This window comes from Triticum dicoccoides, chromosome 4A (assembly GCF_002162155.2).
Source record: "Triticum dicoccoides isolate Atlit2015 ecotype Zavitan chromosome 4A, WEW_v2.0, whole genome shotgun sequence".
Classification (NCBI taxonomy): domain Eukaryota; kingdom Viridiplantae; phylum Streptophyta; class Magnoliopsida; order Poales; family Poaceae; genus Triticum; species Triticum dicoccoides.
This window is the reverse complement of record NC_041386.1, coordinates 147,108,037-147,123,177: the sequence shown is the minus strand read 5'-3', so window position 1 is coordinate 147,123,177 and position 15,141 is coordinate 147,108,037. Positions and strand designations below refer to the sequence as shown.

General features: G+C 44.2%; 2 protein-coding genes and 2 non-coding genes across 5 annotated transcripts in view; 3 read left to right on the top strand and 1 right to left on the bottom strand.

The window, feature by feature from the left end:
* Positions 1-918: 918 nt before the first annotated feature.
* TRNAA-AGC lies at positions 919-991 on the top strand. Its single transcript has one exon. It is a non-coding gene; the product is annotated as a tRNA-Ala (tRNA).
* Positions 992-1,234: 243 nt separating this feature from the next.
* TRNAA-AGC lies at positions 1,235-1,307 on the top strand. The gene has a single exon. It is a non-coding gene; the product is annotated as a tRNA-Ala (tRNA).
* Positions 1,308-1,617: 310 nt separating this feature from the next.
* On the top strand, positions 1,618-2,481 carry LOC119288794. Its single transcript, XM_037568332.1, has 3 exons — positions 1,618-1,752; positions 1,844-1,902; positions 2,002-2,481. The coding sequence occupies exons 1-3, from the start codon at positions 1,668-1,670 to the stop codon at positions 2,383-2,385; spliced, it is 528 nt and encodes a 175-aa protein (XP_037424229.1). The 5' UTR covers positions 1,618-1,667; the 3' UTR covers positions 2,386-2,481.
* Positions 2,482-4,528: 2,047 nt separating this feature from the next.
* LOC119285474 (protein SHORT ROOT IN SALT MEDIUM 1-like) overlaps positions 4,529-15,141 on the bottom strand; it is a 13,945-nt gene continuing 3,332 nt past the window's right edge. For both annotated transcript variants that reach the window (XM_037564756.1, XM_037564755.1), the window contains exons 6-22: positions 15,000-15,061; positions 13,955-14,680; positions 13,808-13,853; positions 13,205-13,297; positions 13,070-13,125; positions 12,856-12,964; positions 12,217-12,431; positions 12,082-12,145; positions 8,715-8,888; positions 7,639-8,610; positions 7,461-7,535; positions 7,233-7,307; positions 6,198-6,542; positions 5,374-5,601; positions 5,246-5,287; positions 5,052-5,114; positions 4,529-4,880 (exon numbers count right to left, since the gene is read on the bottom strand). In XM_037564756.1, coding sequence (XP_037420653.1) covers positions 4,791-4,880; positions 5,052-5,114; positions 5,246-5,287; positions 5,374-5,601; positions 6,198-6,542; positions 7,233-7,307; positions 7,461-7,535; positions 7,639-8,610; positions 8,715-8,888; positions 12,082-12,145; positions 12,217-12,431; positions 12,856-12,964; positions 13,070-13,125; positions 13,205-13,297; positions 13,808-13,853; positions 13,955-14,680; positions 15,000-15,061 — 3,435 coding nt within the window. In that variant the 3' untranslated portion in view covers positions 4,529-4,790. The remainder of the gene's footprint in view (positions 4,881-5,051; positions 5,115-5,245; positions 5,288-5,373; positions 5,602-6,197; positions 6,543-7,232; positions 7,308-7,460; positions 7,536-7,638; positions 8,611-8,714; positions 8,889-12,081; positions 12,146-12,216; positions 12,432-12,855; positions 12,965-13,069; positions 13,126-13,204; positions 13,298-13,807; positions 13,854-13,954; positions 14,681-14,999; positions 15,062-15,141) is intronic.

The window sequence follows — 15,141 nt, the reverse complement described above, 5'->3', positions numbered from 1 at the left end:
ATCTATATTAATTCATACAACATATCAATGCAGGTGACACTGGCATCATAGTAGTCATAGCAGACCTTACGACCATTCATACAAGACCTATTGTATCCAGTGCCAATGAAAACGCCTCCATGGATAAACTCAATGGTGTAGAAATCAGTGCCTTCTTCTGTAAAATGAAAAGGAAACCACCAATTTTAGCATCCAACAAAGAACCCTAAGAATCTGCCTACACCCTAACTAAAATTATGCTGAAAGTACCTAAATTGTACTATAACATATCCGGCCAAAACGATCGACATGGTCATAATACAACTAGCACTTACGAAGCAAATGCTAGAGAATATGAGGGGTGGTTGAATCTTACCGTACGTGGGCACAGGGACGCCGCTGTGTCGTTCTATAGGCGACATCAACGCCTTTCACAGCGACAGACGACGATCTCGTCGCCCTCGCAAAATCCCTCGGAACGACCGACTCTCGTATGTGCGATCATGTTGATCACCAACCACGGCCGCCAGCCATGGTCGTCATCGAGGAATAACAGAGAGAGGCGAAAAGGGTGAAGGGCTCGAACTGGAAACAATACGCAATCAGCGGGCCGGTTGCACAATTTCGCAGCGAAGCGTTCTGGCTGGACCCGCTCGAAGGATGACGTGGCACCCATCTCAGCGCCCAGCGTATGCAGAAACGTACACAGGACTGTATATGTAGCTTAATAGCAAGTATGAGGACTGTTTTGGAGCGATTCACAAGTTTCAGGACTGTTTTGGAGCAGGCCGACGAGTTCCAGGACCGTGCATGTAATTTACCCATGAAACTCATAGAGCATTCGTCCAATGTGCCCCACGATGGACCATAATCGTCCACCCCAACACAGAACTTGTCCTTCCATTGTCATTAGCGTTACGTAATCGAACAAAACAACATGGGGATGTAGCTCAGATGGTAGAGCGCTCGCTTAGCATGCGAGAGGTATGGGGATCGATACCCCACTTCTCCAAAATTTTGTTTTTCCTTTCTTTGCAGATCCGAAAATACTGTGACAAAAACACTATCTTGACTTTACTTTCTTTTTGTTGAGAGAGATCTTGACTTCACTTTTGCAAACTCCAAATCTCACAAACAAAAAGCATATACGCGTTTGTGCTGCGAACATACACAAAAGCGGTGCAAAAATCACTGGCGAAGAGCGGAATGTGACCATTTATGATTTTATCAGAATATCCTTCGTCTACGCCGTAAAGGGGATGTAGCTCAGATGGTAGAGCGCTCGCTTAGCATGCGAGAGGTACGGGGATCGATACCCCGCATCTCCATTAGCTTTTTGTAAACTAACTCAACTTTCAGATTTTTCAGATAACAGATAAGCCACTGTGTGTTTGCTGTTGGCCGGTAGCACAAACAGCCGATCTGTACTTCCATCCAAACGCATTTTTCTTGCCGCGGTTGCTATCATCCAGAAGCTTAGCTAGCAGAAAGAGAGCAGGCAGGTGCGGGGTGGTCTGAATTTGCCGCTCCTTTTTTCTTATATTACTTTTTTTTAAACAATATATTACTTTTTTTAGGCAACAATCTTATATTACTACCAATGAAGGATCATCGCGCTCCACTTATAAGTCACTCACAATGGGCATGAGGTAACCCGCTGCGGTGAACGCAGAGCCGGGTCTCTGCCGATGGGCCTCCCCGCTCGACTCATCCGCGGCTGGTGCGGCTTGGCAGTCCTTTGCCTGCGCCTGTGCGCAACATCCTGCAACCCAGGTAAGGTACGGTGGACGCACACACATAGCAATGCTAACGCTTCCGATGTCGACTGACGTGGACTCTTATTCTCCGCATGCGTGCGCGACAGACGTTGCGCCGATAGAGCCTCTGCCCTCGAGGTCACTGCAGTGCTTTGAGGACGGCCAGGTATGCAGTTCCCAAGGCATTTTTGGTTCCCAAGTCTGCCTTGGGTTCTTGGACCGACGGTGTGGGTGGGTCTTACCTTGGTCCTCTCCTGGTGGGCAGGTGTACGGGTGCTGCGAGGGCGCGCTCCGGCTGGACGCGTCGGGGGTGATCGGCGTGCCGCTGGGGGCGGTGGACTACTACTGCGGCGGGGCGTGCGTGGTGGAGACGGAGGACGTGCTCAACTGCGTGGCCAGCGCGCTGGACGGCTTCAGCTTCCGCAACGGCGCCTCCGTGGAGGGCGCGCGCTACGCCCTCAGGAGGGGGTGCAGCCACACCATCAAGAGAGGGGACTTCAACGCTTTGGAGCCACCCACGGGCAACTACCCGGACATCTACGGTGACTACCGCGGCCATGGCTGCAGGGCTACTACGCCTCCTCGCAGCAGCATCAACTTGCTCGCGTTTCTAGGTGCCGCCTGGCTGCTGCTCATTCAGGGTCGCTGAAGATGATAATACTCCTTCCATTTCACAATGTAGTGCTTCATCTATTCACGTGTTTTAATTTTGATCGTAAATTTAACTATCAAGACCAATTGCGGCGAGAGCAAAAATTATATCAATAAATTCGTATTCAAAAGAAGTTTTTAATTATATAATTTTTTTCTTCCGAGTTGGTCTCGTTGGTTAAATTTATGGTCAAAATTGGACATCGGAAAGCACGGGCGCACTATATTTTGAAAGGAGGGAGTAGTTGGCAGTTCACTCCTCACAGAACAGTAGAGTAGCAGCAGTTTCTTTTTGGCTCTAGCGTCACGAGCAGATGCTGTCTCATGCACTACACATTTTGGTAAAACGATCAATTCTTAAGTCTCTAACACAACTTACGAAACCTTTAGTTACACAAACAATGCAGCAATCAGGCAAACAAATGTGTACAAATTTGTTTTGTGTTGTAAGCCTTTTAGGCTAAGAGCAACTCTAAAGGGCCGACATATTCCGTCCGTCTGCGTCCGTTTAGGTCAGCGCGGACAAAAGTGACGGCCCAACACACCGACCCAAGCCCAAATCACGTTCGCGTCGCGTCCGCGTCGACGCATTTGCGGCCTAAATTTGCGCCTTAAATGCGTCGGCGCGGACGCCGAAACCGGACGCTTCGCGCGCCTTCTCGCTATCCGCCGTGTCCCCATATGACAGCCGTCCAATTACCCGCTGCCCACGCGGTCAGCTTAATTTATGACGACGGGCCCACGCGTCAGCGATGACGCTTGTCTTTTTTTAAGCCGACCGTGCGGCGGGGCCGTCCTCATCCAAACTCGCCGTCCCCATCTGCCCACCTTGCTCCCTCGTCGCCGGCAAACCCTAGCCACCACAACCACAGTGACGATGGGCCTCTTCTACGGCGCCAGCGGCAGCAAGGCCGAGGGCAAGTCCCCCGCCACCCCTTTCCCCTCCGAGTTCCTCCCACCCCCGCCGGCGCCTCGCCGGCAGAGGCAGCGCGTCAGCGTGCCAGTGCACCAGGCGGAGTGGCACTGGCAGAACCGCCAGCCTCTGCCGTATCCGGACGAGACGCTGCCGCACGACTGGCATCTGGATCCAGATAGGATCCCAGTGCCGGCAGCGCCGCGGTCGGCTCGTGCTCACGCGGAGGAGGTGCGGCGCCGGCGGGCGCTGCTAACGCCGGAGCAGCGCCTCGACAATGCCTACGCAACCGACTCGCCCAACTGGGCAAGGTGGTTCGCCTTCGAGCACGAGGAGGCGAGGCGACGGGGCGTGCGCGAGGTCGACCGGAGGCCAACGCCGCTGGTCGTCCGCGAGGAGGACCAGGCAGCGGAGGACGCCTACCAGGCGGCCCTTGCGGCCGTCTACCGGGAGAGCGAGGAGGACGAGCGGCGCAGAGCGGAGGCGGCGGAGGAGGCCTGCTACGAGGCGGCAATGGCGCGGGCCCTTGCCCTCTCCGCGGCGGGCGACAGCGTGGTGCCGCCGTTGGCCCCGCCGTCCCCATCAAGCTGGAGCCGCAGCCGAAGCCCGAGCCCGAGCCCATCACGCGCTTCTCCTGGAATGGAGTGGTGCGCGAGTGGGTGTCCGCGCCACCGGTTTGGCTGGAAGCGACGCCGGCGCAGGAACAGGCCTACCTCGAGATGTGGCGCCAGCGCCGGCTGGCAGAGGAGCGCCGTCAAGGCGAGTACGAGGAGATGCTCGAGTGTGACCTCGAGGAAGAGGCGCGCGAGGCCGAGCAGGAGGCGCGCCAGGCCGCGGCTGCACAGCCCCCTACCCCAGCACTGCCTGCGCCGGCACAGCCCGACATAACGCCTAGGGCAGCGCGCCGCCTCATAGTTTAGGCTGTATTTATTTTTTTAATGCAAATGTGGACACGTGGACTCTCACCGGCTTCGTGGCTGGCTTTAATGTTTAATTAATGTTATTTCTCTTTTTTTAAATATGCATGCGTTCATTTTTTTTAGCACCGTCAAAACAGGTCTCAGGCCAGCGTTGGGCGTAGGTGCCGACCCAAATACGGAAGCAGGCATCCGTGTCCGTTTGGCCGACCCAAACAGACAAAAAGCGGACGAAATCGCCGTCCGTTTGGGTCAAATATAAAGGGTTGCTTTTTCACGCCTTTATATTATATAATCAAGGGAAAAAGAAATTTCTCTCCGAGCAAACGGGTGGGACTCGGTTGCTTTATAACTCGGGACTAATATTTGCCATTCCATCAAAAAAAGTTGTCAGTTCAAAAAGAAAAAGGAAAGGTGCAATTCATGCTGGAAGAAATTAAAAATGAACTCCTCATGTCAACTTTCCATGATCATCTTCAAGGCTTCAACGAGAATCTTGATGAATAAGTTGCGACTTTGCTTTAAATTTCTACCATCAAACAGAGTTTCCTGGCAACTACAAACTGGGACGCATCAGAGATCCACTATCTTCACAAGCTTTGTATAGATAACACGATTATCCCTTGCCGAATTGCTCTCATCAAGCGCGGCCTCCACCAAGTCCTGCCGAGGGAAAACGTGTCACTGTTAGATGCAAACTAAATGCCAGAAACACTAATGCATTGATACGATATCAACCCATACATAATTAAAACGATCAGAATTGAGAAGGATACAAAAAATAATTGGTACAAATAAACCATAGAAGGTAAGCAAGAGGTTCAGATATCTAACCTCCACGTCCCTATTAGACAAGAACTTCCCCAGGTTGTGAACAATGCACCTTAGATCTTCTGCCTGCAGTTGTGAATATACATAATGCAACATAAGAACAATAGCCACAAAAATAGAGTGCAAGTAATAGCAGAGTCAGTGCTTAAAGAAAAAGCCATCATGGTTTCAAAAGAAAGGCATTATTAGTATGTTACCTTGATATAGCCCACTCTGCTCTTGTCAAAGTAGCGAAAAGCCTACAAGATAAGGGGGGAAACTGCACACATTAGCGACATCTTAACATTTTATGGCAACTCTTAGTCTCTTGCAACAGAAAATTTACCTGCAACAGGTCCTTATCAACTACTTCATGTTTTGCTGAATCTCCTTTCGGTGATACAGCTGCCTTATCGCCAACTTCTACCAAACCTCCTTTCTCTGCTATAGTAACAGGCTTTTCATCTATACAGGCAACATTTTCTAATTCGATCTCCTTCCCTGCTTTCTGGTTCAGTTTATCTTCTTTTGTTACTTCTTCTAATTTGACCTCTCTACTGTTCAAATTACCATCCTGCAGCACGTACACAGGCAAACGCATAATTAATCTCCTGGCACAGATAAAACAATCAGGTACACTGAAACATGAGGGAACAGTAGGATTTTATAGGTGTACTTTCAAGATAAAAGATTATAAACCAGCTTTCTTTTACATGAAATTTGAACTATAATTCAATGACCAGTGTACAAAACCCACTGTATAAAACAGCTCTCTTCTACATGAAATTTTACTATCATCCAATGACCATGTCAGGTGTAGAGGCCACTGCGCAAATTTTTGTAAGCTCTGACAAGTATAGGAGCCTTGCGAGGTTAGCTTGAGCACTGAGACGACCAAGTTTCTGCATTAGTTCAGGATGAAACTGACAAAACATAATAGCAAAACCTGGTCTCATCCAAAACTATCAACTTAAGATGTGGAAAGCTGATGTAGATTCCATATTATGGAAACAATTAATTAAGCACAAGCAAAAATTCCACAATAACATTAGCCTGCAACAAACACCTCTACTGCTATGAAGAAAGGGGATTCCAAAAGAAACACAAGATAAATAAATGGCATGTCTGATTGTCAATCAACTATAACTATTGTGTGCAAAACATGTTTACCTGTTGCTCAGCAGTATCACCATCCATGTCCTCATCGTCTTCATATATTTCTACCTCCTCAGGATCTTCTTCATAGTCAGGATCTTCATCCTCCATCTTCTCTGCTGCTACAGGTTCATCACGAGTAGCTGGTAAAGGTATCTGATCTATGCTCATCTTTTTCTTATCATCTTCCGTTATTTTATCGTTTTTTGGAGCACTGATATTATTAGGGGTACTTTCAATGTGAGCACCTTCAGTTGTCTTTGATCTCTTTTCTGATGATTTTGTGCCTTCCTTCGTTAGATCATCCTCTCTTGTGCGCTTACGTCGGTTCTTCTTTGTAACATAGTGCTTGTGTAGTTTCTGTGAAACAAGTAAATATCAAGCCCCATGTGGGCAGATATTAACACATAAAAAAACTCCTGAACACAAGAACTGCTACCCCTTTTGTTATGAAGACAAGACGAAACAGGATTAGGCTCCTAGTGCTCCAGAACAGAAAAAAAGGCCAAACAGGATTTTGTTTGGGAAGAGGCAGAAAACCAACAGCCTACCGGAGAATACAGACGATATCTCGACTGCTAAGTGAACCGCATCCTCATATAGGTATAACCTTAATGCCACAGTTTCGACAATGACCAGGAAACATGATTGAGTGTGATAACTTTTGCACTCACTGGTTCCATAATAGCTTTATCCCCCAAAAGTAAACTACAGCATTATTAATGTTGCTGGATTTTGTTAGTATTAAAATAGAAATTAGTGGCCAAAGCTGTGTTCTGGAGACTGCTGTTTTACAAAGCAAAAATCTTTAGAGCACTAGACCAGCCAAGTAATAACCACATGGATTTGTTGATGTGAATTAGTGGAAAGCACACATGGCGTACTCAGTGCAGAGTTTTCTCATTTTAGGGTTCAAAATATGCACTAGATTAAAAACAAAAAAAGGATTGATCGTGTCACAAAATTGATGACATGGGTAAATGGTACTTGACAAAGACCAACTGTTATTATGCTTAAGCTAAAGGTGTCGGCACAGCTAAAGAAACTTACCTCAAGAAAAGACAGGATAATGCAGCCCATTCTGAATTGAAGCATTTCACTGAACGACTCAGCAAACAGCGAAAGCTAAAAGGGGAAATAAGAGCATATATCAATGTCAAAAGATAATAAAGTTTATTCTTCAGAGAGAATTAAAATTACATTTGCGGTGGTAATTACATTTAAAAAACACGTCCATTTATTATCAGGGCAAAAAACTGTGGAAAATAAAATATATACCTCAAAAACAGATTCCTCTGTGTCATTGGTTGTATAGTCTAGTAGGCCATCCAATGAAAGGGATATTGGACGGAGCTGCAAAATTGTGGTTCAATAAATATTTCCGTGTAACTTCTAAAAACTTATACAAAACGCAACACTATAAATAAAAAGGAATTACAGAGCACATTAGGCGTACTTTAGACTCTTTACTCTTCTTTGTCTGCAGAATGAATCCTGGATGTTTAGGAGGTTCATCAGATTTCTTCTTCTCTTTGGCGTCGTTAAGTGACTTTTGCTTTGGATCCTTCTTCAGGTCCCTAATCTTTTTTTCTTTACCATCCTTTGGCTTATCATTCGTTCCATTTCCCCCCTCTTTATTCACATCATCTCCATTCACACCTTCCTGTTCACTAACCTTATCTCCATTTGATTTTTTATCCTCGGTACATAGATGGGCCTTATCTGCCTTTTCTTCTTTCTTCGGATCTGAAATCTTTTCAGCAGCAATCTTCGACCGTTCTGCCAGCTTAATCTGAGAATTTCCAGCATCAGTCAAGCTTTCATCATTCTTTTCTTGTTTAACTTCCCCTCCTTGTTTACTTGTTTCTGCAGGTACAGCAGGTGTAATCAACTTGGATCCTGAAGCAGGAACTTTTCTCTTAATAATCCTTCGAATTACTTTCTTCTTCCCAGTTCTATTGGTCTCAGGTTGCAGATTAATGCCAGTTCCATCCTTTTCTTTACTAACATCCTCGGTTGTTTGTTCAACCTGCTCTTCCACAGTTTTGTTTGTGGTTTCTGCCACCACAGCCTTGTCCACCTGAGATGATTTGTCAATTGAAGTTTCAGCAGTTGGCTTTTCACGAACAACTTTTCTGATAACCTTCCTTATTACTTTCCTTCGTGTGGGCTTTTTATCCTCAACTGCATGGTGAACGGAGGCGTCGCCTGAGGTATTTCCTTGAACGTCCCCACCCTTCTTATTATGTTCCACAGCGTTATCAAGTGGTTTCCCTTCATTCTCAGCAAACTTTGCCTCCCCATCTTTGCCCTGCTCATCCATTTTAGTATCAACTTTCTCAATTTTGATAGCATCATTGCAAATATCCCCCTCCCTCATATGACCATCATCTGCTCCTTCCTTCTGTTCCTTTGTATCACAAGGGGCCTAAAATATACGAATCAGGAAATAGAGCTATTAGTATTAAACAGAGACTAAGATAAATTATTTTGCTACAATTGTCAACCATGGTAGGAGTATGACAAACTAACATTTTCACTCTTTATAGCCAGTTTCTCCCTGTCTACTTTTGAATTTCTGTATGTAATCCAGGTTTTCTTCCATAACTCTACTGAAGGTATGCATTCTGACAGGTTTGGCACAAACAGTACGGTAATCTCTTTATGACTAAAGAGTCCATCTTTGCCAATTCTGTTGTAATGGACCTGCAAATAGTTAAACACGTTATAGAAACGACAACAATTTCAGCAATGGTGTTTTATAAATGTGCAGTGACAAGTATGCTAAAACAAAACTGAATGTACTTCGTGATGGGAGCAAATGCTCATAACCAATCCCTCAGAACGTACTTCTATCAGACAAGTATGGCATTTTATTATAACCTATCAGGTCCAAACTTTACCAAAAACAATGTTTGAAATAGTGGATATCAAGTCTATCGCCTGAGTGCTCCAGTGTACTGAGATCATATCAAACAATGTGTCTGGTACTATTTCCATGTATATTCCTATTTTTTACATAATTTCAAAGTTACAATATAATCATTGTGATATCATAACATTTGCAAATCGAGCAGCGCGAAGACACTATTACTCCGTGTTTTAGAACTTTAGACCAAGTCATCAGCGCGAAGACACTATTTGCAGATACTTTAAATACATGAAAGAAAATCTACTTAGGCTTTATTTAAGAAGTTACAACTTCTCATATTGATATTTTTTTATCAAGAGTAAATACTTACATACCGAACATATCAGTCAACAGATTAGAAATTATCTTCCATTATCAGAAACTGAAACGAATACTATATATCTATCTAAGTAGTTGATCCCCACTACTTCTATTTATCATAACATGCACACATGCTACCTCATCAAAGGCCCACCTCAACATGCATGAGAATTTTTTTTCCTTAATTGATCCCACTACTTTTACTTTTCTCAACATGCACACATCCCACCTCATCAAAGGCCCACCACAACATGCATGAGAAAAAGTTTTCTATCATATTATGCTACTTATATTCAATAAATATTTTTCAACTATACAATAATCAAATACGGAGTAAAATATATGATATGTGTTTTCAGTTTTAGTTAATATATTATTAATTCAAATGTTCATGTTTCATACAAACACATGTCATTGAAATATATTACAACTGAGGTACCATCTAGTATAGCATATATATCTTTCAAGCCCGTGGTGACCAATAACAATATATTGATCAGTGTATTAGTTGTATATATGTAGCCGGCTGATATTTAATACACAGATCAATGAGCCCAAAGCCAGGAACCGCTATAATGTCCAGATCTCTCATTGTTGAAGTTTACAGATAGCACAAATACGGAGCACTGAGCAGATAGAGAAAGGTAAAAATATATTATTATTTTTGTTGCTGGAACAGACAGTTTCGTGCGGCGAATCCAGTAGTCTGAGGTCAAGGAGGCTATAAAAAGGATGAAAGGAGGCAAGGCGACGGGCCCTGATTGTATCTCCATTGAGGTGTGGAGAGGCCTCGGAGACAGCAAGAGTATGGCTAACTAAGCTTTTCAACCTTATTTTTTGGGCAAACAAAATGCCAGAAGAATGGAGACAGGGTATATTAGTACCAATCTTCAAGAACAAGGGGGATGTTCAGAGTTGTACTATTTACCGTGGAATTAAGCTGATGAGCCATACAATGAAGATATGGGAGAGAGTCATTGAGCACCGCTTAAGAAGAATGACAAGCGTGACCAAAAATCAGTTTGGTTTCATGCCTGGGAGGTCGACCATGGAAGCCATTATCTTGGTACGACAACTTATGGAGAGATACAGGGAGCAAAAGAAGGGCCTGCATATGGTGTTCATTGACTTGGAGAAGGCATGCGATAAGATACCACGGAATGCCATGTGGTGGGCCTTTGAGAAACACAAAGACCCAGCAAAGTACATTATCCTCATCAAGGACAATAGGACATGTACCATAATGTTGTGACAAGTGTTCGAACAAGTGATGGAGACACTGATGACTTTCCGATTAAAATAGGACTGCACCAAGGGTCAGCTTTGAGCCCTTACCTTTTTGCTTTGGTGGTGGATGAGGTCACAAGGGATATGCAAGGAGATATCCCATGGTGTATGCTCTTTGCGGATGATGTGGTGCTAGTCGATGATAGTCAGACAGGGGTTCATAAGCTAGAGCTATAGAGACAAACCTTGGAATCGAAAGGTTTTAGACTCACGGAACTAAAATCAAGTACATGAGATGCAGTTTCAGTACTACTAGGCACGAGGAGGAGGAGGTTAGCCTTGATAGGCAGGTGGTGCCACAGAAGGACACCTTTTGATATTTGGGGTCAAGGCCGACTAAAAGGCGACATGTTCAACAGTTAGGTGTGGCGGAGATGCGCATGTTGAGATGGATGTGTGGTCACACAAGGACAGGTCCGGAATGATGATATAAAAGAGAGTCGGGGTAGCACCGATTGAAGAGAAGCTTGTCCAACATCATCTTAGATGGTTTGGGCATATTCAGCGCAGGACTCCAGAAGCTCCACCGCATAGTGGACGGCTAAAGCGTGCTGCTAATGTCAAGAGAGGTCGGGGTAGACCGAAATTGACATGGGAGGAGTCTGTAAAAAGAGAACTGAAGGACTGGAGTATCACCAAAGAACTAGCCATGGAGAGGGGTGCGTGGAAGCTTGCTATCCATGTGCCAGAACCATGTGTTGGTTGCGAGATCTTATGGGTTTCAGCTCTAGCCTACCCCAACTTGTTTGGGACTACAGGCTTTGTTGTTGTTGTTGTTGTTGTTGCTGCTGCTGCTGCTGCTGGAACAGTCAGTTCACCCGAAAAATAAATAGGGGCTTCATTTACAATTAATGATTTCCATGACGCTGGAACAGGCAGGTCAAGGAACTGAGATGTCAAGCGGGTCCTGTTTAATCCCGTTTAAACCCACTAATAATCTAACAGTTAAAAAAATCCGGGGAAAATGAACTATGGAGCTAGCTAAAACTAACTAAATAGGACTTGTTGACGCCACTTATTTGCCATTTACATCCCTAAACTGAGCCTATCTCAGTTGGTGGGAGCTGCGGATGTGCAATACCCACCACCACCACTCACATTCTACTTGTTTTCAACTCGATTTAGGTGCTTACTACTTTTTATGACTTCCTCCCAAGGAATTCTTGACAAAAACATCATAGTTTCGCAAACACTACTTTGGACAGCAGACTATATCTGAACTGGCAATGTGATTGAGAATTAGAACATAACAGGCATAAGGTTGCCTTGCTAAGTGGCAAACATCCTATTAGTACATCATCTTAACAAAATTTCAATATGGTGGAACCATAATGTTACATGCAAGTTCATCATAAGTGCTAAAAATAAATTAACATGTACCTCGAGGAAATGATTCCAGTGTGTGCAATTAGATAGATCAATCTGAACCAGTTCTTTAGTGCATCTGTACAAGTAGGGTAAATTTTAGCACAACGCCAGTTCACAAATGGATCAGTATGTTATATGATTACATACCTGATAGCAGTTCGCACCAAGCACGAACAGTCAATCAATGGATCTCCACCATCTATTGCTGCACTCCAAGGACCTCCAATTGTAATAAGTGCATGATCCTTCTTAAATACAGCAAATTTCAAGACATTGTTCCAGTGCGCTATTCGTTCCTCGGCACTTCTCAACGAACATATATCAGCGAAGGCACCGTTGCTCATACCACTCATCAAGAGAACCTGCACACGCTCATCAGAATAAGAATTATTACAAAGATCAATTTGGCAATACTTTGATATTTGAAAATACACAAACAGTACACCCACGATCTTGACACCCCGCATGAGAATCTCGTGCTTTTCGACAAAAATCAGATATGCATAATAACCAAACCATGTCATAAAGTACTCAAATGGGAATTCTGAGCAAAAAATGGGAAAGCAATTTTAATGGCATCAGACAATGTAGTACCACAACTTATGGACCACATAGATTTGCATGCCACCAGGGATTGTACACAGAGTCTGCAAACATGAGTATAACTCCAACCAGTGTGCCACATGATACCTACACATATTGATGTAGTAATCGTCTACTTGTAGCTACTCTAGTTCAACCTAGTCCATACTTTAAAATAAAATATACAAAATTGTAGACACAAACCTTTACGTTCCAAACAGTGTCTGGAGTACCGGTGCTGTACGATTTCTCTGAAGATAAAACTGTTCTTTCATTGGTCTTATCATCCACTTCATGGATGTCATGCTCCAAACTGTTTTATGGCAATAGCAACAATGTGGTAAAATGATGCTATTAAAATGAAGAATAATCACTTCGGCAAGCAAAGCATAATGTGTATTTAAAATAGAAAGTATACCTGACTGGTGTGCGCATTGAAAGATTAAGGTTTCCTTTTGGCCAGTTCAAGACAACCTATAAACAAATCGCTGATTAGGGGAAATAATCCTATGATTCCCCATTGAAAAGAAAATTTATTCATACAACAACAGACCTTAGAAACATCTGGAGAAATCACTAGTCTAGGATATCGCTTTGTCAAAGATAAGTAGTCCCTCTCAGCATCCACCAAGCGAAATGGAAAGACCTGCGAAAAAGAAACTGATTGCATTAAATTCATAAAAGGAAGCAAACTAGAACAACAACATAAATGTGCAAAAAGAGAAGCCATGATCAGCTGCATAAACAGGAAGGCAAATGGCGAAAAGGAGGCAAATGTGTTCATGATTGTACTATCATGGACGCTGGAGCACAATCTCCAATTAAGGTGGGGATGGCCTTCCAATTGGATAAGAAACATCTCATGATTTTTCATATCACTTGGAGGGAAGTGATATCTTGGTGGCAGCTAAAGAGAAATATCTACTACAAATGCTGAAACATGGCTCAGTGAAGATGGATGAATAACCAGAACTCCAGACACAAACAGAACTAAATAGTTCCACATGTGTGTGCAGGGACAGGTGCTAAAACTAATTGGCTTCAGAAGGACAAGAATCAGCGGCTTTAAGACCAAGAGCACATTGAAGAGATTAGCCCCTAACATTATTACTTGATCTGAACAGCAACAATGTGACAAACTCAACTATCTGTTTACCTTGCAAATATATTCTCTCTTTAGTTGTTTAACAGGTGAACGAGGCCTTCAGGACAACAAACGAAAGCGTTAGTTATAAAGGCTGGCAGAAGACGAAGCAGCAAGCGGTTGCATCCACAAAACTATAGAGGAAACATGGAGGTCCACCTATGCAGGACATCACGTCGAGGCGAAAGCCGCCGCAAAGGCTTCTCAGGTCTAACAGAAGAAGAACGCCGCCTTTCACCAGGTGTCCTCGGAGGAGTGTGCTCCCGCCTTGGAATAGCCACATGCTTCCTATCCCGCTCCCTCTCATTCTCCCGGCGCTCGCGAAGACGTACTCTTTCTCGTTCGCGTCCCCTTTCCCTTTCACGCTCTCTTAGTCGTTGGTGCTCCCGCTCCCTGTCTTGCTCTCTTTCCATTTCATGGTTTCGTAGCTCTTGTTCGCGTTCCCGTTCCCTTTCCTTTTCTCTTTCCCACAAAAGGCCCCTTCTATGCTCCTCATCTCTTAGATCCAGTTCGCGGCGATAACCAACCCTGTCTCTTGTTCGCTCATCAACCATGGGGATGCTTGGATGTACACGAGGTAAGATGCTATCTCGGTAATCAGACTCTGAAGATGGATGCAGCAAGCTCTTCCCTGAAGCATAGTCGCGTCCAGGGGGTAGGCCCATCACGTAACCACTGCCGGATGACCCTTGTCCATAGACAAGGCTGTCCATGTTTGTCCTCTGAGTTCCCCCCAAGATTGAAGCTTGTTGTTGGCCGCCATATGGAACAGATCCAGCAATTGACAAGCTGTGATGATCGGCTTCAACTCTTCCATATGCACTAACTTCCTGGGAACCTTGATGGACTGGACCGGCGGTCCTTCCTGCAAAGTAATCGGCTTGTCTGCCAGAAATGCATACTTTTACTCAGTGCATGTGCTATATCTTGTAGTGGTGACAGACACAAAGGTCACTAATTCACTAGTGGTTTACTTTCCAAGCTTATCAACAATTTTTTTACAGCTTACCAAAACCTAGTCATAGGGCAGAGATGTCTGGATGAAGCAACTTTTAACTTATCAGAGGCACCTTTTTAAGTGGTTATAACCAAGACATAATTATAATACTGATAATACTAATAACAGCAACTATAGCAGAAATAATAATAATGTGAAACAAAAACCTGACAGTCATCAGTATAACCTTACTGTGAGCTAACATACCGTATGTCAGAGACAGGCTGCGGTGGAGTTTTTAGGAGTTGCTGATGTCGTGTCGATGAAACCTAAAATTTCAACATCATTTAATAATGGGAATAAACTAATTATCAAAGACAACAGATAAATGAGAACAGAACGATGCTTT

Excerpts from the sequence above, each read along its gene's own strand:
- LOC119288794 (XM_037568332.1), top strand. The coding sequence starts at position 1,668 with ATGGGCCTCCCCGCTCGACTCATCCGCGGCTGGTGCGGCTTGGCAGTC. Across the intron at positions 1,753-1,843 it reads CGCAACATCCTGCAACCCAG|ACGTTGCGCCGATAGAGCCT; the intron begins GTAAGGTACGGT and ends CGTGCGCGACAG. Across the intron at positions 1,903-2,001 it reads AGTGCTTTGAGGACGGCCAG|GTGTACGGGTGCTGCGAGGG; the intron begins GTATGCAGTTCC and ends CCTGGTGGGCAG.